The 22,583-nt window shown below is 32.9% G+C and overlaps 3 protein-coding genes across 15 annotated transcripts in view; 1 reads left to right on the plus strand and 2 right to left on the minus strand.

Annotated features, from left to right (window-relative positions):
- LOC124424313 (AT-rich interactive domain-containing protein 5B-like) overlaps positions 1 to 4,544 on the minus strand; it is a 159,899-nt gene extending 155,355 nt beyond the window's left edge. Inside the window, exon 1 of one of the 3 annotated variants that reach the window (XM_046963188.1) lies at positions 4,004 to 4,544. Coding sequence is in view for 2 of the 3 variants with exons in the window: in XM_046963187.1 (XP_046819143.1) it covers positions 2,942 to 2,956 (15 nt within the window). In the remaining variant the exon portion in view is untranslated. Of the gene's footprint in view, positions 1 to 2,941; positions 3,939 to 4,003 lie in introns of those variants that run through there. The other 2 variants (XM_046963187.1, XM_046963189.1) reach the window with 2 other exon arrangements.
- A 713-nt stretch (positions 4,545 to 5,257) lies between these two features.
- On the minus strand, positions 5,258 to 18,570 carry LOC124424315. 5 transcript variants are annotated; one of them, XM_046963191.1, is made up of 6 exons: positions 18,417 to 18,570; positions 18,036 to 18,187; positions 14,997 to 15,108; positions 11,218 to 11,334; positions 9,685 to 10,187; positions 5,258 to 9,483 (listed from the first exon to the last, which is right to left on the minus strand). In XM_046963191.1, exons 3-6 carry the CDS (start codon positions 15,105 to 15,107, stop codon positions 8,913 to 8,915), a joined length of 1,302 nt encoding a protein of 433 aa, XP_046819147.1. In that variant the 5' UTR covers position 15,108; positions 18,036 to 18,187; positions 18,417 to 18,570; the 3' UTR covers positions 5,258 to 8,912. The 5 variants fall into 5 exon arrangements, with proteins under 5 accessions (XP_046819147.1, XP_046819148.1, XP_046819149.1 ...); XM_046963192.1 differs by having other exon boundaries at positions 18,351 to 18,486; XM_046963193.1 differs by lacking the exon at positions 14,997 to 15,108 and having other exon boundaries at positions 18,417 to 18,569.
- LOC124424316 (transmembrane protein 230) lies at positions 14,197 to 22,327 on the plus strand. 7 transcript variants are annotated; one of them, XR_006942287.1, is made up of 6 exons: positions 18,781 to 18,884; positions 19,165 to 19,993; positions 20,089 to 20,161; positions 21,542 to 21,639; positions 21,794 to 21,962; positions 22,117 to 22,206. XR_006942287.1 is itself a non-coding variant. In XM_046963197.1 (5 exons), exons 1-5 carry the CDS (start codon positions 14,250 to 14,252, stop codon positions 22,252 to 22,254), a joined length of 621 nt encoding a protein of 206 aa, XP_046819153.1. In that variant the 5' UTR covers positions 14,197 to 14,249; the 3' UTR covers positions 22,255 to 22,327. The 7 variants fall into 7 exon arrangements, 4 of the variants coding, with proteins under 4 accessions (XP_046819153.1, XP_046819156.1, XP_046819155.1 ...); XR_006942286.1 differs by having other exon boundaries at positions 18,782 to 18,884; positions 21,527 to 21,639; XM_046963197.1 differs by lacking the exons at positions 18,781 to 18,884; positions 20,089 to 20,161 and adding an exon at positions 14,197 to 14,314 and having other exon boundaries at positions 19,165 to 19,346; positions 21,527 to 21,639; positions 21,840 to 21,962; positions 22,117 to 22,327.
- Positions 22,328 to 22,583: the final 256 nt, after the last annotated feature.

Consider the following 22,583-nt stretch of genomic DNA (forward strand, 5'->3'; position numbering starts at 1 on the left):
TAGATAGATAGATAGATAGATAGATAGATAGATAGATAGTGAAAGATATATGTATATATATATAGACGTAAAGAAGGAGAGAGGTGAAATAGTAGAGAAGGATGAAATGTCCCACCGAAAGAGAGGAAGAGAGAGAGAGAGATAGAGAGGGAAAGAGAAAATGAAGAGAGATAATACATTGTGCCTATTACACGTACAGTCTGTCGTGTTACGATAACAAAAACTGACACTTCTCGTTTCGTTCGTGATACGATAATTAGTCACCGTGACTCGCGACCCTGCATTATCGATTTAATTCCCGAACACTTTCAATTCGCCAAACGTTCTCGTAGAAAAGAGAAAGAGAATAAGAAAAAAAAATAGAAATAGAGAGAGAGAGAGAAAGAGAGAAAGAAAGACGTGGGTTGATATAGGTAGAGGGGAAGGGATAGATGGGAGGAAAGGAGGAGTGACGCCACTAGAGACAAGTTAAACGAAAAGGGAAGAGGGAAAGGAGAAGAGAGAGACAACACGAACAAAAAAAAAGGGAAAAAAAAGAAAAGAGTAAAAAAGAGAGAGAAAGGAAAAAGAGAGGAGAAAAAAAATATAACCAAACTTCCGCCAATGGATACATACATACATATATATAAATATATATTCACACATACATACACACATATATACATACATATTCGTAATACTCGACTCGACTCGACTCGACTCGGTGGCCTGTATAGAACGATAATAATCGTGGATCCAAAATGTCGACGGGCTCGTTCGAGTCTAAACAGTATGAGCATAATATTCGTAGAAGTGAGAGAAGAAGCGCGCGTAAGAGAGAGAAAGAGTGAGAGAGAGAGAGAGAGAAAGATAAAAGATAAAGACAAAAAAAAAAGACAAGAAAAAGGAAAAGAAAAAGAAATGCGTTGACTCCAGGCCGGTTGACTATGTTTCTTCCACGAAATACTTTAAAATCGTCTCTTTTCACGCCCGGCCAAACTCATCCTTGAAGTATGCCCGAAAGCGACAGAACTGGCACGATTTTGCATCGCGTGTCAAAAGATAATCTTTCCTGGTCGTAATAACAACGGGACCACTTATCGATTCAAACTCGAATGTGTGTGCACAAATAACTTTCCTTTCCTTTTCTTTTCTTTACCATCTCTCTCTTTCTCTCTCTCGCTCTCTCTCTCTCTCTCATTCACTCTTTTCCAATCTTCTTCTATTGCTTACTCTTCTGTTTCTTATTTCTTTATCTACTTATCTATTTTTTTTTTTTACCGACGCTTTTTATTGTGGGCGCGTATATACCATATATATATATATATATATATATATACCATATATATACATATGTATATATACACATAGGCATATATATAATCTATTCGATATTGTTGCGCGTGAACGTTCTACACATACATACACATAGCAAACATGACATCTATATATACACATATATATAATCTATTCGATATTGTTGCGCGCGAACACACTACACAGATAGGTGCGCTCGCGCCCGCGCTATGTAATATATTCGACCGATACGAATATTCTACAATAGGGGAGAAAAAATGGGGAAAAACTAAAAAAAAGAAAAAAAATAAATAAAAATAATAAAAAAAAAGCAAAAATAAAGAAGAGAGAGAGAGAAGAGAAAAAGAAGAAAAAAATAGAACAGTTTCTCGTCAAATCATCGTTAAGACAATACGCGTAGAGGTGGCTGTGTTAAATCGGGTTAAGGCACATCTATAAATATCTCTCAGTGACTTTAGAGCAAGAGAGAACGAAAGAAGGGGGAACGAGAGAGAGAGAGAGAGAGAGAGAGAGAGAGAGAGAGAGAGAGAGAGAGAGAGAGAGAGAGAGAGAGAGAGAGAGAAAGAGAGAGAAAGAGAAAAAGATAGAAGCAGTAAGAGAGAAGAAGCGAGTGCAAGAGAAACGATAGACGTGGAGAAAGATGAAAAGACAGACAGAGAGAGAGAGAGAGAGAGAGAGAGAGAGAGAGAGAGAGAGAGAGAGTGACAAAGAGAGAGAGTGACAGAGAGATAAGGATGGATTCGCGAAGCCAAAAGAGAGAAAGATAGAGAGCGAAAGGGAGAACACGAGAACGATGGGGATAAATACGAAAGTGAGGAGGATGAAACGATGTGGAAAGAACGTGGTAGGGAGAGAATGAGAGAAAGAGAAGTAACCAGTCCGTCTAATAGTATCGCACATTGAAGATACACACAATGGCATTCGTTGCCAGATGTCTAACTACACACCATCGTCTCCCCTCCACTATTCCTTTTGCCCCTTCCACGAACACATCGCAACGCTGTCACTTCTGCATTACGGTCGAAAGAGTAGTACGACGAGGCGAGTATATCTCGCGTCTCGCGTTGGATGGATTAAAATAAGCGAATACGAACCGAGAGTAGAAGGAGAGAGAAAGAGAGGGAGAAAGAGAGAAAGGGAAAGAGAAAAAGAGATAGAAAGAGAGAAAGAGAAATAGTAAAGAAAAATATAAAATGGAAGAAATATGAGGACGGTTTTTACTTGAGAGCGGGAAAGAGAAAAAGAGAATAAACATGGGGTGAGGGCGGAGGGGTGGAGGGGGGGAATAGAAAAAAGATAAACACAAGTAAATTAATAGAAAATAATTCCCATCGCGAACGTAAGAAATACACAGCAAAACAAGAGCATATAGATATACACACATAAACACGAAAAGTATATACAGAGATATATAGATAAATAGATAGACAGATAGATAGATAGATAGATGGATAGATAGAGAGAGAGAGAGAGAAAGAGAGAGAGAGAGAAAGAGAGAGAGAGAGAGAGAGAAAGAGAGAGAGATAAATGGAGAGAGAGAGAGAATGAGAGAGAGAGCGCGCGAAAGAGAGATAGATAGAGAACGCGCGCACGCGTTCACAATTTACACAGCATTTCCCCAGTGAAGACTATCTTTTTCACTCACCTCTATCTTATCCATTTCTTAGCTTCGCGTACGTCACTCACTGTTCTCACAGTCATTTAGGATCCTTTAGAACAAACACACACTGTCGACACATAGCGCGATATATATATATATGTATGTATATATGTATATATGTATATATATATAAATAAATATATATATATATATATATATATATATATATAGACAAGTCACGGGTGTGCGTGTATCGAGACGATATAGGTTTGACGCGCGCGGACCAGCGACTCACGGTGCGGCGCACGCCGCTGTCCCATCAAGACTACTTTGTATTTACTCTAATTATGTGACGTCACGGATACACTGCTTGCCCCACCACTACACGACGGAGTCGCACGAAGCCGACCGAGCATTGCCGAGCGTAACCGAGGGCGACGCGCATGGCGCGCTCTTCCACCAGTCACCTGTCGTCTCGCTTCCTTCTCGTTTCCTTATAACATGAACGGGGAGCTCTAGCTCGGTGAACGATCGAGCGTACTCCCAGTAGTGCTTCTCCTCTTCGACTGTACGTTTTCTTCTGGCATCTCTCCTAATTTTTTTATATTTTTCGTCGTCGTTGTTGTTGTCGTTGTCATCGTCATCGATTAAATGAATACAAACTTACCTATTCTCTCTTTTTCTCTCTTTCTCTTTCTTTGGTTAGACAGACGCGAATTGTGTCTTTTAGTTTAATTTAGTTTTCTATGTCTTCGAATATATTTATACCACGCATCGTTAAATCTTCGAAAAAAATTCACGTTAAAAATGTTCGTTCACGTTAAAAAATGAGAAAAAAATTTTGATGTCGTGCCTCAACGATTTACGAACGACAATCGTCGTCTTTGGTGCTGTTCTTGTTGTTGTGCGAGACAACTTACGTATTTTACTACCGTCCACGATAATTTTACTCTCTTGTGTCGCTCTATTACTCCAATGATATTTATTTACACACACATACACATACATATATATATATATATATATATATATATATATATATATTTCCTTCGTTGGATCCTTCAATATCTTTTTTTCGAAGGTAAAATAATGTTACTAAGTACTTACTTGCTCGTCGTCAGCTTCTTCGTCGTTGCTTTAGAATCGATCGATCGGTGCTTGCCTATGTAATTTTATTTAATGTGAAAGCGTTTTGTAGTGCGTATAATAACTGTCGTATTTCGAATTATACGATCGGATAAAAATTCTTGAATCAATGTTAAGTTAATAGAAAACTAACCTAAAAAGTATTCTTGATGGTAATAAGCGCTTTCGTCGTTTTCAAAATAGTTATCGACGCGCCCTCTTTACGAGGAAATTGTTTTGTTATCTTATTGGACAAAATAAACAAGTGGTTTACTTACGTACATATAATTATGTGAGTCACAACGATAACGTTTTGAATAATGTACCTACGTGAATCATCGTTTTAAATGAAACCTTTCACGAAGGGAGCTTTTTCTGAGACGAAATTTTACGATTTAAAATTAGAAATGTAGTTAAGTTATTATTAATATTAAATTATCGATCAAACGTTTTCACGACGACTTTTAATATCGTTGATATATATATATATATATATATATATATATATATATATATATGTATATATATGTATATATATTTGACGTTTATGACCGGTTTATACTTTCACATTGGAAAAAGGAGATACAAAGCGTGATTATCCAGCGAAATATATTATCAGCCGGAAATTAAACTGACATCGTGGACTTGTAGATGGTTTATTGTTACTCGTTTTGGCATTAGATCGTAAGTGAAAGATAGGTTAATAGTGTGTCGGAAGTACAATATCTATTCGCTTACCAAACTACATGTTGTTGTGCAAGCACGAGAAAGCGGTGGTGATAGGGTTCACTTTTATGTGCGCCATTTTTTTCTTTTCTTTTTTGTCATATGCGTTTTCTCGATTCGTTTTAATGATCGTCCTAACATGTTAAATTTTTCTCCCTACCTTTCAATATCTCCCCGCCCCTACCCCACCCTTCACCTCTTTATATTTTTTTTGCAACTTCCACGTTTACCGCAATCGAAATTAAATCGCGCGCGTAAAAACGAACGAAACATTGTACAACAATTGTACGTATAATAAACGAATTTATAATATCATAATTTTTCTTTACCTTTTTTCTTTTCCTTTATTTCTTTCTTTCTTTCTTCCTCCCTCTCACTCTCACTCCCTCCCTCTCTCTCTCTCTTTTTCCTTATGTTTATTTTATTACGTTTCAAATCATTTTTTTTTTTTTTTTATTATTATTTTATTTCCTTTTTTGGTTTACTCGTAAAAAAAGAGGTAGTATCTGCTTAATTTTCTTTAATTATTTATTACTCAAAGCACTACTTCTGTATCAATTTCCACGATGTCTCAGCTTATGTTCTTTTTTTTGGTTTTTTTTTCTCTTTAATTATCATTAATATTATTATTATAATTATTAATTATTATTATTATAATAATTATTATTATTATTATTTCCGGACGCAGTGGGTTAGGTTAATTGTATGCGTAGAAATCATGTTACCTAAAAGATACCTCGTATCATTCCAGGTAGAAGAATTCTATTGCGATAAAGGGTAGAGCTGTTCTGTGAAGATAGTGGAGAAGATAGAGATAGAGTAAATGTCGTGTTTCTTTTTCTTTTTTTGTTCTTTTTCTTTTTGTTCTTTTTCTTTTTGTTCTTTTTTTTTTGTTTTCTTTCTCATTGAATGGAATCGCGTGCAAGTGTGTGCATATGTGTATGTTTGTCATATGTATGTGTGTGTGCGTTTGCGTGTTGCGTGGTAGTGTATGTGGAACAGTGTCTGTATTTTGTATGTATGTTTGTATGTATGTTTCTTCGTTTGTTTGCTGCTGTCTCTCTGCGTGTGTGTAGAACAGGTAAGTGTGAAGAAAATATACATGGATGCCGCTTTCCGACCTTCATAGGCCTGATTTACCAGAGACACCGATTAGGCTAAGGCTAGCGGATTTAAATTGAAGGCTGAGACGAGAAAGTTAATCGTAGTAATTAATTAATTCGTTGTCGCATTCGCATAATTCACAAAATACGCTTTCGAACGAATACAATATCCGTTTTCTCGCGATAATAACGAGTTAATCACGTAGATTGTTATTGTTGCTGTTGTTATTGTTGTTGTTTGCTGTTGTAGTTGCTCTTGCTGTTGCTGTTGTTATTGTTGTTACAGATATTTCAAATGATTCCGCAGATAGATTTGAAAAATTGAAAATTAGAAAGTTTCCGCAAGATAAAACCAATGTGCGGAACGTGTTAAATTGTAAACGCATTTTGTGCGTAAATATAATCAATTAAGTGTGTCTTTGGAAATATCTCGGATAAAAGCTTAAGCGGATTAGACAAAGATTCGTAGAATCCAACCGTGGATAGAACCGAGACAGATACTACATGATAATTACGAGAAACTCATTTTTTCTTTATTATTAATTCTTTTTTTTTCTTTTTTCTTCTTCTTTTTTACTTTATATATCACCATATTCCAAAGTATTTAATAGAACCTGCATAAAGTATACATACATATGTAAATCCGTAGTGAAAACGAAATTGTGTGCAAGAGCGAAGAAAAAAAAGAACAAAAAAAAGAAAAAGAAGATAGGAGAATTAAAAACAAAAAGAAGGATGAATAAATCGCATTTTTTTTCTCGATTGTAATTGACACGATCTTCGATGCGACAACAATTAAAGTCTCTCGTAATTATCAAATTCTCCTTTCTCGAACGTGCTCGCGAATTCCATGAAAAAAATCTTGACACCGTGTTAGTCGCTTAATTCATTAGTTTTTTTCTCCATATATATATATATATAGAAATGTCACGACATACATTATCGTCGATACGAATGGAATTTACGTTGCATTTCGTTCGCTAACACAATGAGCGATTTCTTTGTCTAGATAAAGTTCTTCGATACCACGACCAGAGCGGAAGTGGAATTGGGTAAAGTATCACAGCTGGCCCCCCCCTCACGGAGACATCGAAAATCAAAAATAAAGGAGGGATTTTTAAGGGGGACCTTGAAGGAGTCTCTCAGACAGTCCCCTCGGCTCCCTCCGTTCCCTCCTGATTTCTCATCAATTTTCTTTCATTTTTTTTTCTTTCTTTTCTCTTTTTTTTTTCCTTTACAATTCCGTCCACCATACACGATAAATGACTATATTGTATTGTATTTTGTAGACAAAATTATACAAGTTGCAGCTATCTATGGTCATAAGGAACTCGAAGGATAGAGCCGAGGCGTCCAGGACTCCATTTGCGCGGTATTTATGTATATGTATATATATATATATATGTATGTATATATATATATATATATATATATATATATATATATTTATAATATGCTCTATCAATAATAATATTAATCCTATGGTCGCCGCAAATTAATATTATTATCATTAGTTGTCGCTCGCTATTTTTTTCGCTGCGAGGGTGCACCGAGCTAATCTCGATACTCGAGAATTGTTTAATCGAGTATTAAATGTCATTGTTGTTTTGACAGAAGAATAAATAATATGAGATACGTTCTCGAGCTCGTCTTTAGTACGTTACATATGTATGTGTGCGAAAATTCTTCCTATGCTACAAAAGAGTCGTATCAGCCCATATAAAATTATACATATATATATATATATATATATATATATATATATATATATATATATATATATATATAATTTTATATAATATCTTTCTCTTCGGTCGATTGGGGAACTCAAATCGCTCGCGCTCGCGCCTATGCCGTGCAAAAGCGATTGTTCTATAATTAGTTATCTATTTACTTAATTTTATTTTTTTTCCATTTTTTTTATCTTTCTTTTTTTTCCTTTTTTCTTTTTTTTGGCTTTATTTATAATCTCTAATATCGGTTGCACCGACACAGCGAGTCGAATCTATTTCGTAATGTTAAAGGGAAGCGTATCGTGATCGCGCGAGGTTTTTCTCTTTTTTTTTTTACTAACATTTATCTCTATTTTATATGAAAAAAAAAAAAAAATAAGAAAGAAAAGTAATAAAATGTAAAATAAAAAAATTATAATCACAGATCAGTACCCGTGCGAGTTTTCGAAGATTACCACATATGTGATTTTTTCTTTTCTGCATAAACTATAAAATAAAATTATGTAACGTATATATATATATATATATATATATATATATATATATATATATATATATTACATTAATATTTATATACACGTTCTGATTTTAATTCGTATTCCTCGTTCAACGATGCGATATTACGATACGGTAAATTTTTCTATGTCATTGTGTATTACTTCATCGATGTTATCATATAAAGATGTTAAAAAAACTAAGAACAAGTTTTACAATCGTCGATATTCTTTTACACAGGTTTTTATTTTATCTTCTAAGACTTTCCTTGTAAGAATTTGATATGAAAAATCGTCGTATATGACGTACATATATATACGTAGATACGTACGCATTTTGAAACCTCGCGCGAACTCGGTGCGGAAACGCGGAAATTTCATAAAATATCTCTTTATTTTTTTCTTTACCTCGTCGTACGGATTACTCGAAGAGGACGAACATACGTTATTGGTATGTTAAAAATGACTTAATAACGTGCTCGTTTCTATCTAGTTCAAAAGAAATAAACATTATTATAATCAATAATTCAAAAAATATATTAAATAGTTTTCAATTCCGATCTAATAAAAAGTTTACAAAGGAAAAAAATAAGAAAAAATAAGAAAAAAGATATTTCTTTTAAATTAATTAACGAACACATTATTTTTAGTCCGTTTTCCCCCGCATGCTATTGTTCGCGTTTTAGCCCGCGTAACCACAGAACGGAATTAATCTTCGAGTAAATAAGAACGACAAAAGGCATGGACTGTTATTTTTTCTTTTTTTCTTTTTCCTCTTTCTTAATTTTTTTTTTGGTTTGTTTTGTTATTTCCTTTTCGATCGTAAACAACAGATCTAATCGTCGTTATTCGCGATATCCGTTCCTCCATCACCTTCGTTGCTGTCGTCAACGTTTGACGCTTCTTCGGTCTCCTCGGTCACTACGACGTCTTTTTGTTTTTTATTTTCGTCTTCCTTCTCCTCGATCACCTCTATCCTTTCCTCTTGTTCTTCGATAGGCTCAAGAATTTCCTCGTCCCGAGTAGCATAACTCTCTTCTTCCGGTTCCTCTACAACGACTTCAGCTTCCTCGTTAGAGTCCGAACCACCTTCTCGTATCGTTTCTTCACCCTCGGCTTCTTGTATCTCGGTTGATGCAATACTGTTATCCTCATCGCCACGAAGGGCCGCTATAACCCTCTGTTCAACGTTCAGCTGTCTAACCGCATTTTCCAAATTCTCCCTGAGTATATTGCTAGCTTCGTTTTCCGTCTCCTGCCACGACAATGGCGTGAATATCATACGAACTGTTTGAAATAGCTTCCTAAAACCTAATTTCTTGTACAAGCTCTGGCTGGCCTCGTTTTCCGGACGTATAACTACGAACGGATTGTAACCTCTTTCGGCTACGCGCTTCGTCAGGTACCTACAAAAGGTTTTTTCGAGAAAAGAAAGAAAAAAAAAGAAAAGAAAAAGAAAAATTGTATTCTCTGTATTATCAATAAAGACACTTTTTGTTGTTATTGTAGTTGTTGTTTCTATTAATAATTGACACGTCAAATAGAATAAATTGTGAATTGATTATATCGTTAGATCAATTTATTTTTCAATTAAATAATCCTCTTACCTTGCTAATTTAGTCCCGTAACCTTTTCTACGATACTCGGGCTTGGTTTGCATTGAGAACATAGCACCGTAATATGACTGCACCATCCATGCGGCTAAACTCTCCTTACAAAATACACCGCCAGCAGGTAAGGTTCTGATCAATCGTAGAAAGACCTCATGACTTTCTATGTCGTTAGCGGGATATAGCTCGTAAATTCCTTCAGCATGTTCGGCCTTCAATGGTAATACTTGAACGTCTGGATCGCTATCCTCTTCACTTTGCTCGTTTTGATCCATAAGTTGTGGATCTTCGCAAGCCCAAACATCAACAATCACCATATCGACGTTACCGGTATCCTTATAGAATTCTACCAGCTTATTAGCGATGTTTATATGAACGAAATTAATGTAAAGAGGTCTTGACCAATCGATCAGTACATCCTCATCACGCAATAAATGAAGATGTTCCAGTTCATCGTTAGGACAGAAAACCCCTACGCTTTCGTATAGCAAACCATGAGGCTGAAAAATAATATATGTAAACGTTAATAAAATTATTCCTTCTTAGTAATATGATAAAGAACCTTGATAGTGAGTTAGCACACTTTTTTTTGGCTCCGTAGTGTCTGCTTAGAAAAAAAAAGAGACAGAGAGAAAGAAAAAGAGAGAGTTGGATTACTGAGCGAGCAAATATAATTCAAGATAAAATTAACGGTTGTCAACGGTGGTCGGATAGAAGATCGAGGTGAAAGTAGAAGAGAGAGAGAGAGAGAGAGAGAGAGAGAGAGAGAGAGAGAGAGAGAGAGAGAGAGAGAAAGAGAAAGAGAGAGAGGAAAGACAAATTCGAGGACGAAGTAAAAATTTGGCGTAGGGCCAATTGTGAATATGGGCCAATCCTTGTGTACCCTAACTCCCACTCAACCTCTTCTCCCTCTCTCTCCCTTTTTCTCTTTATTTCTCTCCGATTGTCTATTTCTCTTTTGAAATACGTCGTTTCCAGACAATCCAAAGCGAACTAGTAAAATGGCATTAAATGTCCGTTTTCATTGTGTTTGTCTTATTGCATCGTTGTTATAGGTATGGATATTCAATTAAGGATATCAATGTTTTATAATTTACAACTTAAACTGCATGGTCCTTGCTTAAATTGTTTTCTACTTCAAGACATAAGGCTGTAAGAGGGTATGCCAAAAAAGAAGCAAAATTTATAACACGCTAGCCACGTCTCCTTTCTTTTTTTTTACTTTTTACTTTTTACTTTTTACTTTTTTTGGAAGAAAAAGACATGTACGAAACTTGAACGACATTTCATTTTATTGGCTCATGCTTAGATTATTTATGTACGTATTTCTTCTCTCTTTTTTTTTTTTTTTTTTTTTTTTTTTTTTTTTTTTTTTTTTCCGTAATCTCGTACGTTTTTTTCATAAGCGATGCAAAAGGAATTTGATAATAATTGTTATATAAACGTTTTGTATGTGTGTATATGTGTATGTGTATGCGCGCGTACATATATGTAAATATATAAAAGAAAGAAAATTTTGTTCAAACTTACAGAAAGTGTCATTCCAGGGAAGTGCAGGCATATTTGTACGTTCGGCCATTCGTTTGGCACATAAAAATAGAATTCCCATACTTTGTCCTTCATGTAGGTCAACAATGTCTGATGGAACTGTAAAACGAAAGACGATTGTTAAAGATAGAAAAGAAAAAAAAAAGAAAAAGGAAAAAAAAGAACTCTTTGAATCATATAAAAGAATATCATTTTATTTTGAACAAATAATGGTATAATATTTATCCTTTTTATTTTTTATTTTTGTTTTTGTTTTCAAATTAAATCAAATTGACCCTAATATAATTAATCTGAGTAAAATCCAAGAATAATAATAATCAAAATAAAAGATTGAAAATAGATATTTAACGAAGAAGCAAATAAAACGGATCTAGCCGAAGGCGATGACTCCGAGACACGTTAAATCTTAAAATAACCAGCAAGTGGTATTTAATGTGTCCAATATTGTACATGTATACTAACAATATATGAATTATTTTATGAAATAATCTTCTTCATTTTACTTCGGTCCTTGACACCAATCGATAAGAAAAAAATAATAATATATTATATAAATAAAAAACAACCTAAAAACGTTATTGCGATCATCAATTTGTAAATGAATAAAAATGAAAATGTAAAAACTAACAAAACCAGTTTTAATATCTACACAAAAAAAAAGAAAATATTCTATATATGATATTTCGTTATATATAATACGAAATATAATTATTCAATTATTTTCTATTAAATATCTAATACACATAATTTCTAAATATTTCTTGTTTATTTTAAATTGAGTTAATTGATATAACTTGATAACTTTATGCGTATTTCATTATGTAGAAACACGATCATTAAAACTCTATGCAGAAAAAAGAAAAAAAAAAAAAAAGAAAAAAATTTCTATTTATTTAACATAGAAACACACGTATACACGCGCGCACATACATACGCACACGCACACGCACACGCACATATACTGACACATTGATATAGTTAATGCCCTAATATAAAAGGCTATTAAATACGATGGCCAGCAATATTATCAAATTTATTACCAATCATGCTTCATTATATGCGAGTAAATTCGACGAGCCTAACATTCATATAGAATTTCGTTTTCATATATAATAACGAGCGAGAAATAAGATTTTATTATCACGGATCTTTTTTTTCTTCTTTTTTTTCTTTCGTTTTTTTTAAACTATTTTTCAAGAATCGATATACACTATCAAATGAATTAAATCGTCATGATAGATTCAACAGTTAATCGCCAAACTCAATCATGTTTTCGTCTCGATTGTATTACGTCCGTATAATTTTTATTCTGGAAATAAATCGGGAGTTCGTATTCTCGTGACATGCTAGAGGAATATTCAAGGGTCAAGGTCGTACGGAAGGCAAGCCTTCGCTTTTACGTTCTCGCAACGAATCGATGGACTTTAGAACGGACCAAACCCATCATTGAAAGTCTAGAACTTTAGAGAGAAAAATTTCCAAATTTATCTAATTTAACGACCGAAAACTTTTTCGTTTTATAAACTCTCCAAAATCGAATTTTAAATATATGTTAATTATTCATTCTCCAAGATATTAGTTCTAACGATGAACTATTAGAACCTATTTCTTTTTCTTTTTTTTTAATCTTCTTTTCCTTCTTTTCTTTTTCAAAAAATTACGCAAATACGCAAGTGGCTAACGATCTATTATATATATAATATATATATATATATATATATATATATATATATATATATATATATTTAGACATATATATATATTTTTTTTTTCTTTACACGATTTCGAAAGAACAGGTTTGAAAAACAAGAGAATGCTTAAATGATTTTTTTCTCTTTAATCAATTTACTGTCAATGGGGAATTAGATGTTTATGACTAAGAGTCAACAAAATGATGACGCAAGCGCATAACAAGAGAAATAAAGAGAGAGAGAGAGAGAGAGAGAGAGAGAGAGAGAGAAGGAGAGAGAGTTTTTTAATGCAACCAATTAAAAATTAAATGTCCATTTAAAAAAGCAAAAAAGCCATTCCTAATAAATTTTTTTGAAGTCATTCTTTATAATATCGAATTTGTTAAATCGCAATAAAATAAGCAAAGGTCGGATTCGTAAAGATATATAAATTTTGCACATGACAGATTATTATACGCGTTCTTCATCGTGTATAATAAAGAAAAAAATTAGAAAAAAAAAGAAAAAACAAACGAACGAACAAAAAAAAAGAAAAAGGGAAAGAAAATGAAGAAGATAAATTTACATTCCCACGGATATTACACGAGCCTATCTAATCGCGCTTGTTGTGGCAATTATTTAAAGTTTCCGTGAAAAAATTTATATGGATTTCGGGTGAAACTGTGAATCGCTTACGTCAACGGGTTACGCTTGGTCTAGAATTAAAAGGAATGAATCGATCGACGAAACGTATATGTATGAATAGTGAAAGAATCCGGAAACGGTGAACTTTAATGGATACTCATGAAGATTCTTCCCTCTGATGCTTTGTTGTTGGAGTGTTGCGTTCGAAGCAGCTTTAAATCGTTTTGCCGTGGTAGCAACGCGAATATTTAAAATGACAGAGGAAGAGTTTCGTATATATACGTGTCTACTATGGATGTATCGTATGTATCGTATGTACATATGAATGTATGTATGTACAAATATGTCTATCCGAAGAAAACGTGCGAGAACAAGAGGAAGGAAACGAATCCCTGATATAAGTGGGAGAGATCCGAATCTCTCGAAAGGAGTGTGTTGCGCAGGTGAATATTAAGCCGAACTGGCTAAAGTCGAGGTCGCCAGATCGGCACTGCGGCGATTCGCGAATAGAGGAGAGCCGCGTGCGAGAACGTGACCCTGACCTTGGACTCTCTCTCTTTCTCTTTCTCTTTTTTTTCTCTCTCTCTCTCTCTCTGTCTCTCTTTCTCTCTCTTTTACGACTCCTTGGTACCGTAAGTCTACCTCTATGTTACGCTAAGAACGCGTTGTGTCGTGTCGTGTCGCGTCAGTCTTTCTAACATGATGAGAACGTTGATAGACGTATACGTAGCTTTTCATGGACACGAACAAGTAGTTACAGACATGTACGTATATATATATATATATATATGTATGTATGTATGTATGTATGTATGTATGTATGTATGTATGTATGTATGTATGTATGTATGTATGTATGTATATGTATGTACGTATGTACATATGTAGACATGTTAAATGTAGATTTAGATTACTGTGGTGTGCGTATCACGCATGACCTTGAACCTGACCTAACCTAACGGTTGACATTTCGAGTAGATTACAACGATGCAGTTAATTCGTTATACTTTTAGGGAGGGGTAAACACATGTCGATGTTACGCCTTTCCGTTAAAAAAGAAAAAAAAAAAAAGAAAAAATAAGAAAAAAGAAAAAAGAAAAAAGAAAAAAAAGACACACCAACCAAACAAGAGCTGATAAAAAATCCCGATCCTCGTAAAATGCAACATTTCTCGGAATCTTTTCGTTTTTCTTTTTTTTCTGATTTTTTTCTTTTTTTTCTTTCTTTCCATCGCTTTCGTGTCCTCACGTAATCCATTTTCCTGAACGCTAACAGCGAGGAAGCAATACTTTAAAGTACACCCTCTCTGGGTATATATCCTTTTGGAAGTAATTACGTTCGACATTCTTTTCATCGACAATGAGATCGATCATGACATATCCTTATCCACCATCTGAAGTAGAGAGATATATATGTATATCGTAACGTATACGCACACGCACACACCTTCAACGAGAGGGGCAAGTGTTTTCCGAGGAAGTCGAGAAGCTCCGGCTGCTCTTCCTCCGTAAGCAGACGAAAATTACGGCCTCGTTTCACTACTTTCGGGAACTCCATACTGAAATGAAGAATAACGGGATAATTGAGCTTTCATATTATATATCATTCCGTCTTAATATAATTTTATAATATCATTAAAATTCAAAATGAACTTTGATTTTTGTACTCGCGAATTGAGTGAATTACATTTTCCGCCAATAAATATTTCAATTCATAACATATCATGATTTTGATTGAAAAATAAAGATTAAGCTGTACGTTTTCTTATTCAAATTTGAATTGATCTAATTCACGATGCATAGAATCCATTTGTACCGAGCAATTTTCTTATTACGTCCTGTCGAATAAAATCAGATCTTCTATTTATTCGGATCGGTATTTTTAAATCTTTTTAATAAGTATTATAAATGAATCTTGGGTATTCATAAATGAAATATCAATATATAATACAAGTAATCAAGTTACATCGATTAACGCAACAATCACTTGATATTTCAATGAAAATATTTCTATGTACAAAAATAATTTGTCGGTATTTAAAATATATACGGCCAGTATTTATAATAAACCCAGACGCGACCCAGACGCGACCTAGATATCCAGACACAACCCTGACACTTAATTATTTATACTGACCACTTATTTTACAAAAAGAAAAAAAAAGAATACTTATCATTGATTAAATAAAAATGCTGGCTAAACGATTTTTATTTATAGAAAATATTCATTTATATATCACATTCGTTTTACGGTACTCTTGTGTATTTGGGATAAGAATAGGATGATAAAGATTTAAAGTCGCAGGAACGAACGATTTGAAATAAACTTCATGATAACAAATACACAGAAGAAAGAAAAGAAAGAAAGAAATAAAGAAAAGAAACAGGCAAACGGTCTAACAAATTAAGCAGACTCTTACGTTTATAAGGGATAAAGCAAATATAAATAAAAACGTCTTTTTCGATCTACAACGTCGATGACAGCCCTTTTTGACCCTTATAAGACTAACGTGATAAACATTGATAGAATGACCTTTAACGTGATAAGAAATAAAATGTGTAATAAAGCACGAATGAAAATGCGATCGCACACATGCGATGTTCGTCGGTACGTACGCGCACACGTATCAAATTATTTACGTACTAAGATGCATGTAAGATGCATGTAAGTACGTATATATATTTATATATTAATCTTACTTCTTAAAATACTTTTCCTTTTTGCATACACATTATTTAAAGCTCTTTGAGTAGTACAGTTTGAATATGATCAGATACACGTGGGTTAACGTACGCATCGATAAAGAGTAGCATTCATTCATTCGAACCCGAAGAAATGTTTTTGTTTACTACGATAAATCCTACAAATGATTTCATAATGACGTAAGTCTTAGGCAATCGTGAATGGTTCTATTACGATCGTGTTCGCATTTATAAAATTTAAATTATTTTTACATAATTGTAATCAAAATTGTTATATTACATATGTATCTGGTCTGTGATAATACTTTTCTTTTTTTTTTATTTCTTTCTTTTCTCTAAATTTCAAAAATACAATATCATTTGTTTTTTAAACAAATAAAATAATCGAAATGTAATAATTTTTATTTTCTATTTAATGACAATTTTCAATGAATTCTAAATGAAAAAAGTTTTTTCTCTTCAAACTTTGATCTTTTCATTTATTTCTTATCGTCGTCGTAATGATTATTAAAGTTAAATTGATTTCAAAGGAATATCGAAAGAGTTCGATTGTGTTATATGGGTCATTGTAGACTTTGTGAAACAGATTCAGCAGTTGCAGTTAATCTAAGGTTTCCAATTTAGCGACTATCCACGAGTCATGCGAATATAATGCGGAAATAATACGCATAGTTTTACATTCGATACGCTCCCTTATAATTTACATTAAGACAAAAGCAAAAAAAAAAAAGAAAAAAGAAAGAAAGAAGAGAAAAAGGTTTATCAAATAATATTGATATTAGAATGATCAAAAACTTTAACATATCCTCACTTATATATAGGAAAAATAAATTATGGCATAGTTCAATTCGTTTGTCTCGTTGTTACAATATTAACGGGTTGTTTAAAAATTTATTGTAATCACTATCAACAGGTATTTCACACGATTTATATTAACGTATATAATATGTGTGGAACATGAAATTTAATCTCATAACGTAATAATAATTAACTATAATAAATAATCAATCAATCGTAACATATGTAAATATAGTAATTCAAATTACATTTAAAATAATTGATAATCGTGATGGACTTAACGATCGAAGGTAATTAATTGTCATTAGATTTATATGCTTCTAATTATTATTGCCTTATTATTAATGATACAAAAAAAAAAGAAAAAAAAGAAGAGAAAAAATAAGACACATTAAAGAGATATTATAAATTATAAGATTCCTCGATAAGACCTTTTCTAAGTTTTAACATATTACGACAGATAGCTTTAATACCATAATCCAAAGACATCCCCTCGATGTCACAACACGAAGCACTATGCTTTTCTATCGCATACCTTTATCCTTTTGAAAAGCCGCGAGCGCGCGCGTGTTTTATTTGACATCTTTGCAACACTTATGTATTAAAAATAATAATAATAATAATAATAATAATAATAATAATAATAATAATAATAATAATAATAATAATAATAAAGCAGAAGAAAAAAATAGGTAAAAAGGAGGTGAATCTTGTCTTCGTGTAGGTAAAACATTCAGATCGATATAGAAGAATATAAAATTATTACGTCGTGTTCGATTGACCCGGGAAATAGTCGAATAATTTTATCTCCTCATTCACTGAACGGTACCTTTGAGTTATACGGCCAATGAAGTACTTCGTCTTCTTCTTTTTTTTTTCTTTCTTTTTTTTTATTCATTTTTTTTCTTTTCTCCTATAAGAAAAGCAAATGTGTGTTTGTGTGTGTGTGTGTGTGTGTGTGTGTATGTATGTACTATCGATTTACCTGAATGAGCGAGGACGGTCTACGGAGGTGCCACACTAAAGCAGGCGAAGCACCACGAAGCACCGACGGCACGCGAACGAGTAAGAGATTCGAAGATACGTGTAATGATCCTGAACGTTCGCGATTGATCGATCCCTTTTCAAGAAACGTTCCTACGAAAGGATAAGAAAAAAAAAGAACTTGTATCACAAAGTGACTCTTCTGTTCTTTCAAAGACAAAAAGACAGACAGAGAGAGAGAGAGAGAGAGAAAGAGAAAAAGAGAAATATATGTATATATATGTATATATATATATATGTATATATATATACGTACATATATATATATAAAGAGAAAAAGAGAAAGAGAGAGAAAGAGAGAGAGAAAGAGAGAGAGCAGTACAGTGGTGACACGTCGAGGGCGAGACTGATCGCGGGCCTGTTGTCAAGGGGTTGTTTCAACGGAGGCACCCGCCCTCGCCGCCCCCTAAACCCGCACTGCCGCCCCTGGCTCACCGCCATCCTCCGAGCACTGTCCGTCGTACGGGTCGTCCTGGCGCATGCGTTTCCTTCTCAACAGTGTCGTATTTATCTCGCGAAATACCCTTTAGGATTACCTTTTTTTTCTCTTTTACCTAAAATAATATATATAATAGAATTTTAATCGAATGTAAAAAAAGAAAAGACGGATCAAATTAATATTTAATAATTGTTTAAAATAATTCTACGTTTGTGTTCTAATGTGAAATATGGATTTTTTTTTATACACATACACACACATACAAACATATAATTTGACACAGTTATAACGTCCAACCGAGCGTCCATCGTCGTTCGATGGTTTTAAAAATTAGAATTTTAGTGATACATGGTACTGTAACGTTATCTATCCCCCCTCCCCCATCCAACTGTTTGCACGGTTTCATATTCTTTCCTTGATGGACTTTGATATTTCTTTTTTTTCCTTTTTTTTTTATCATCATCCAATATATAATTTATAATCTATAAAGAATTTCATACCCTTTTATAACGACAGATATTCTCGAGCGTCAATTTGAGAGAAAAAAAGAAATGTCGAGATACTTGAATAGAGATAAGTCACGTGTTATACGGTTCCACCCTATATAACGTCTTGGATATATGTTTTCTAGGGTGAATCAGAATCGGATCGGTGCGGCACGATGCGACGGTTTATGCGTCGCGGTTCCTCTCCGCAATCGGCCGGCACTGCTGTCCACAGCCTCTACGCCGTTAGACGACGCTTCTCGCAGATCGATTCCAGCGAAATTAGTGGAAGGACGGACGCGATTTTTCGCTTATTTTCGTTTCCTATGTACGTAGTCGTTAATCGTATCTATTTAAAATTCTCACGCGTTATGAAGGAGGAAATACGTTCGCCGATGAGGATTGTATAAATCGAAGAGTCACGTTGAAGTGCTTTTTCCTTTAAGGGATTTCTTCGATCAAGGACGAATTCGAAGATAACACCTTTCGAGGACCGTCGATCGGTTTACAAGAACAAGCATCTGTAAAAGAAATATAATTGTGAGAAAAAGAAAGGTAGAGAGAAAGAGAGAAAGAGAGAAAGAGAGAGAGAGAGAAAGAGAGAGAAAATGATGCATTTAAATCTTTAAACGATTAATTAAAATTTTTTAAATTTAATTGTAATATATATGATTATTGAAATTTATCAGATTAGGTCAAAGTTCTTTTAAGATTCGTCTATTTATCTCGGGAATTGTTGATAATAAACGAAAAAAGAGAGAAAGAGAAAGAGAAAGAAAGGTTCGAAAAAAAATTTGATTATTTTAACTTATATATGTTACGACGAATTATGTAGCTATCGGAAAAGGGAACGTGTTTATTTAATAACATCGAATCGATTTACGTGCCTTTCGAAGAAGAAAAATACTTGATGGTGATTCATTTTGATAAATTCCTTAAGGCTCTTTGATATGTGGACCAACTGGTTCGGTGCAGGTACATGTTTTCTGTCATTTTTTTTAATAATCGAAAGGTTATTACTCGTAGAAAACACTCGTAAGTGTGCCGGAAATCTAATTGTTTTTTTTCAGGGAGAAGAAACAAAATTTATCCGAAGAACGACGAGGGCGTTAACGATAGTGATACCATCTTTTAACGCTATTGGTAACTTTTTATAAACGGGAAATTGTAGTTAAATTCTATTTCTACCCTCGTATTCCCGTTGTCATTATGTGATAAAAGCAAAAGAAAAAAGAAAAGGAATTTTCTTTCTTTTTTACTATTTAAATTCTGGCACTTAACAGTGTTTTCTATAAACGCACTTCGATTATTGAATAACACAAATATATTGTATTATTTTATAAGATGATCGCGTTAATTCGCTTTTAAGATTACTTGAAATAATTCGTAAAATATTTAAAATGTAATTTAAAAATATTAAATCTCTATTGGACGAAACGTAATAATTTAAATTTACAAGATACGACAATGTCGTTGATTGTTACATATCGTAGACTATTACGACGTTGATATTTCTTCGATGGAACAAACGATACGTCAAATTCCCGCTTCTTAGTTTCGAATGTTATGAAGATGGCAGCACCAGTATTGGTGTTACACAATCGCCATCTGTCAACGCAACTCATCGAACGGATAATGTAACGTGCAGCATTGAATAATACATATATGTGTGTGAATATATCATATATATATATGTCATATATATATATATATCATATCATATATATATATATATATATATATATATATATATATAATTATAATTTTTCTTGGATACTAACAATAACAAAAACATTATCGAATAAAAATAATTATAAATTTATTCAATCAGATCGTACGAGGCATGACGTATAATAAAAGTGGATCGTTAGATTTTTATTGATTTTCGCACATGACTTTTTTTTTAATAGTTTTCTAGTAAACGGTACGTTACTATGTATTTTCTTTTAAGAATATAAATACGTTCGTGATTACAGTCTTGATCTGTAAATATTTCATTATCCTTAGGATTGACCTCGTTTATATTATTTCAAAGCTTTGTTTTTTCTTTTTCTTCTGTCATTTCACGATTTCAATGAAACCATGTTATACGTATTATTGCACGAGGAAAAATCAATTCGCAGAGTATAGAAATGTATTATGCAGAAATGTTTACTCGTGAAAGTCGATTTCGCGAAAGTAGTATAATTTCTTATGAACATGGATGATAATCGACGAGCATTAACTGCGCAATGCGCGTTTTACTACTCATTGACGATCAAAGATAAATGTGATAGGTCGTTACAGATATATGTACACATTGGCGTCGTTGCGGTAAACGTTTTAATAATATTCTAAATTAAATATAAAAATTATTTTGTCGGGTGATAAAATTAAAGTCTTAAAAAGTTATTATATTAGAAAATGTTATAGCGTTTATAAAATTAAGTCATAGATATAGGTTAAAGATAACATTAAATTCAGTGTTTTGTGTATCATGAAAGAATGATTTTTGGCTTATCATTATAGATTATATTCATAAAGTGAGCATGTCTAGAAGAAAAATCGGTGGAGATAAACAATTTAACAACGTGGATTACACACAGCTGACTGAAACTGACAATGGCTTTATAGATTCACAGGTAAATGAATAATGTTTATTTGATTGAATGGTTTAAGATATTCTAATATTTTCTGTTGAAAGACTTTTATGAAAAAAGAAAGATAAATAAATTCACAGGATGAAACAAGTTATACGGCTATTGGTTTTGTAAATTAAAATATAACGTGTTCAAGGTAATCCAGGTTTACACCCATTAACGCTTAACCATCCCCTCTATAGTTTGTGAATCCACCGGTGAAAATACCATGGAAAGCCATCATGCTAGCTGCTCTTTTATTTGTGGGAGGAACTGTTTTGCTTATAACAGGAAGCTTGATCATCAGCGGGCACATTGATTGCAAAGTAAAATTTCCTTTTATTCATTTAAATGTCTTGTAAGAATGGTTATATAGATATAAAAATAATATATTTATAAGATCATAAATTATAACAAATTATAAAGTATCATCAAAATAATGTTAATTCTCTTCATATAATTTATTTGCTTCGATTCCAGTATTCTGATCGAATATGGCCTGTGATTATTCTAGGAGCATTGATGTTTATACCTGGAGCTTACCATATGAGAGTTGCTATTTTAGCTTATCAAAAAGTACCTGGTTATTCCTTCGATGATATACCTGAATTTGATTAAGTTAGTACAAATACATATACATATATATATATATATATATATATATATATATATATATATATATAAAATGTATATATAATTACATCCCTACATCTATTTTGACATATAAACAATATTTTATATAAAGAAAAATAGTTAGTATAATCACATAATAATTTTAATATACTTCTTATGTAATATAAATCATATTTGATTTTTATAATTTCTTTTGCATTAAAGATTAAACGTTATTTTGTTATATTAAATGTTATTTTAATTACAACATATACCATTTTATTTATTCAATTCTCAGATTTACTTAGAAGTATTGATGATGAGATAAGAAAATT

Source organism: Vespa crabro, chromosome 5, assembly GCF_910589235.1.
Source record: "Vespa crabro chromosome 5, iyVesCrab1.2, whole genome shotgun sequence".
NCBI lineage: Eukaryota > Metazoa > Arthropoda > Insecta > Hymenoptera > Vespidae > Vespa > Vespa crabro.

Bases quoted from the DNA above. Each gene is read 5' to 3' on its own strand.
- LOC124424316 (XM_046963197.1), top strand. From the start codon at position 14,250: ATGATGAGAACGTTGATAGACGTATACGTAGCTTTTCATGGACACGAA. The intron at 19,347-21,526 runs GTACGTAGTCGT...TTATCATTATAG, and splicing joins CGCTTATTTTCGTTTCCTAT to ATTATATTCATAAAGTGAGC. The intron at 21,640-21,839 runs GTAAATGAATAA...TCCCCTCTATAG, and splicing joins ATGGCTTTATAGATTCACAG to TTTGTGAATCCACCGGTGAA.
- LOC124424315 (XM_046963191.1), bottom strand. From the start codon at position 15,107: ATGGAGTTCCCGAAAGTAGTGAAACGAGGCCGTAATTTTCGTCTGCTT. The intron at 10,188-11,217 runs GTAAGTTTGAAC...ATTATTTTTCAG, and splicing joins TCCCTGGAATGACACTTTCT to CCTCATGGTTTGCTATACGA. The intron at 9,484-9,684 runs GTAAGAGGATTA...AACCTTTTGTAG, and splicing joins TACGGGACTAAATTAGCAAG to GTACCTGACGAAGCGCGTAG.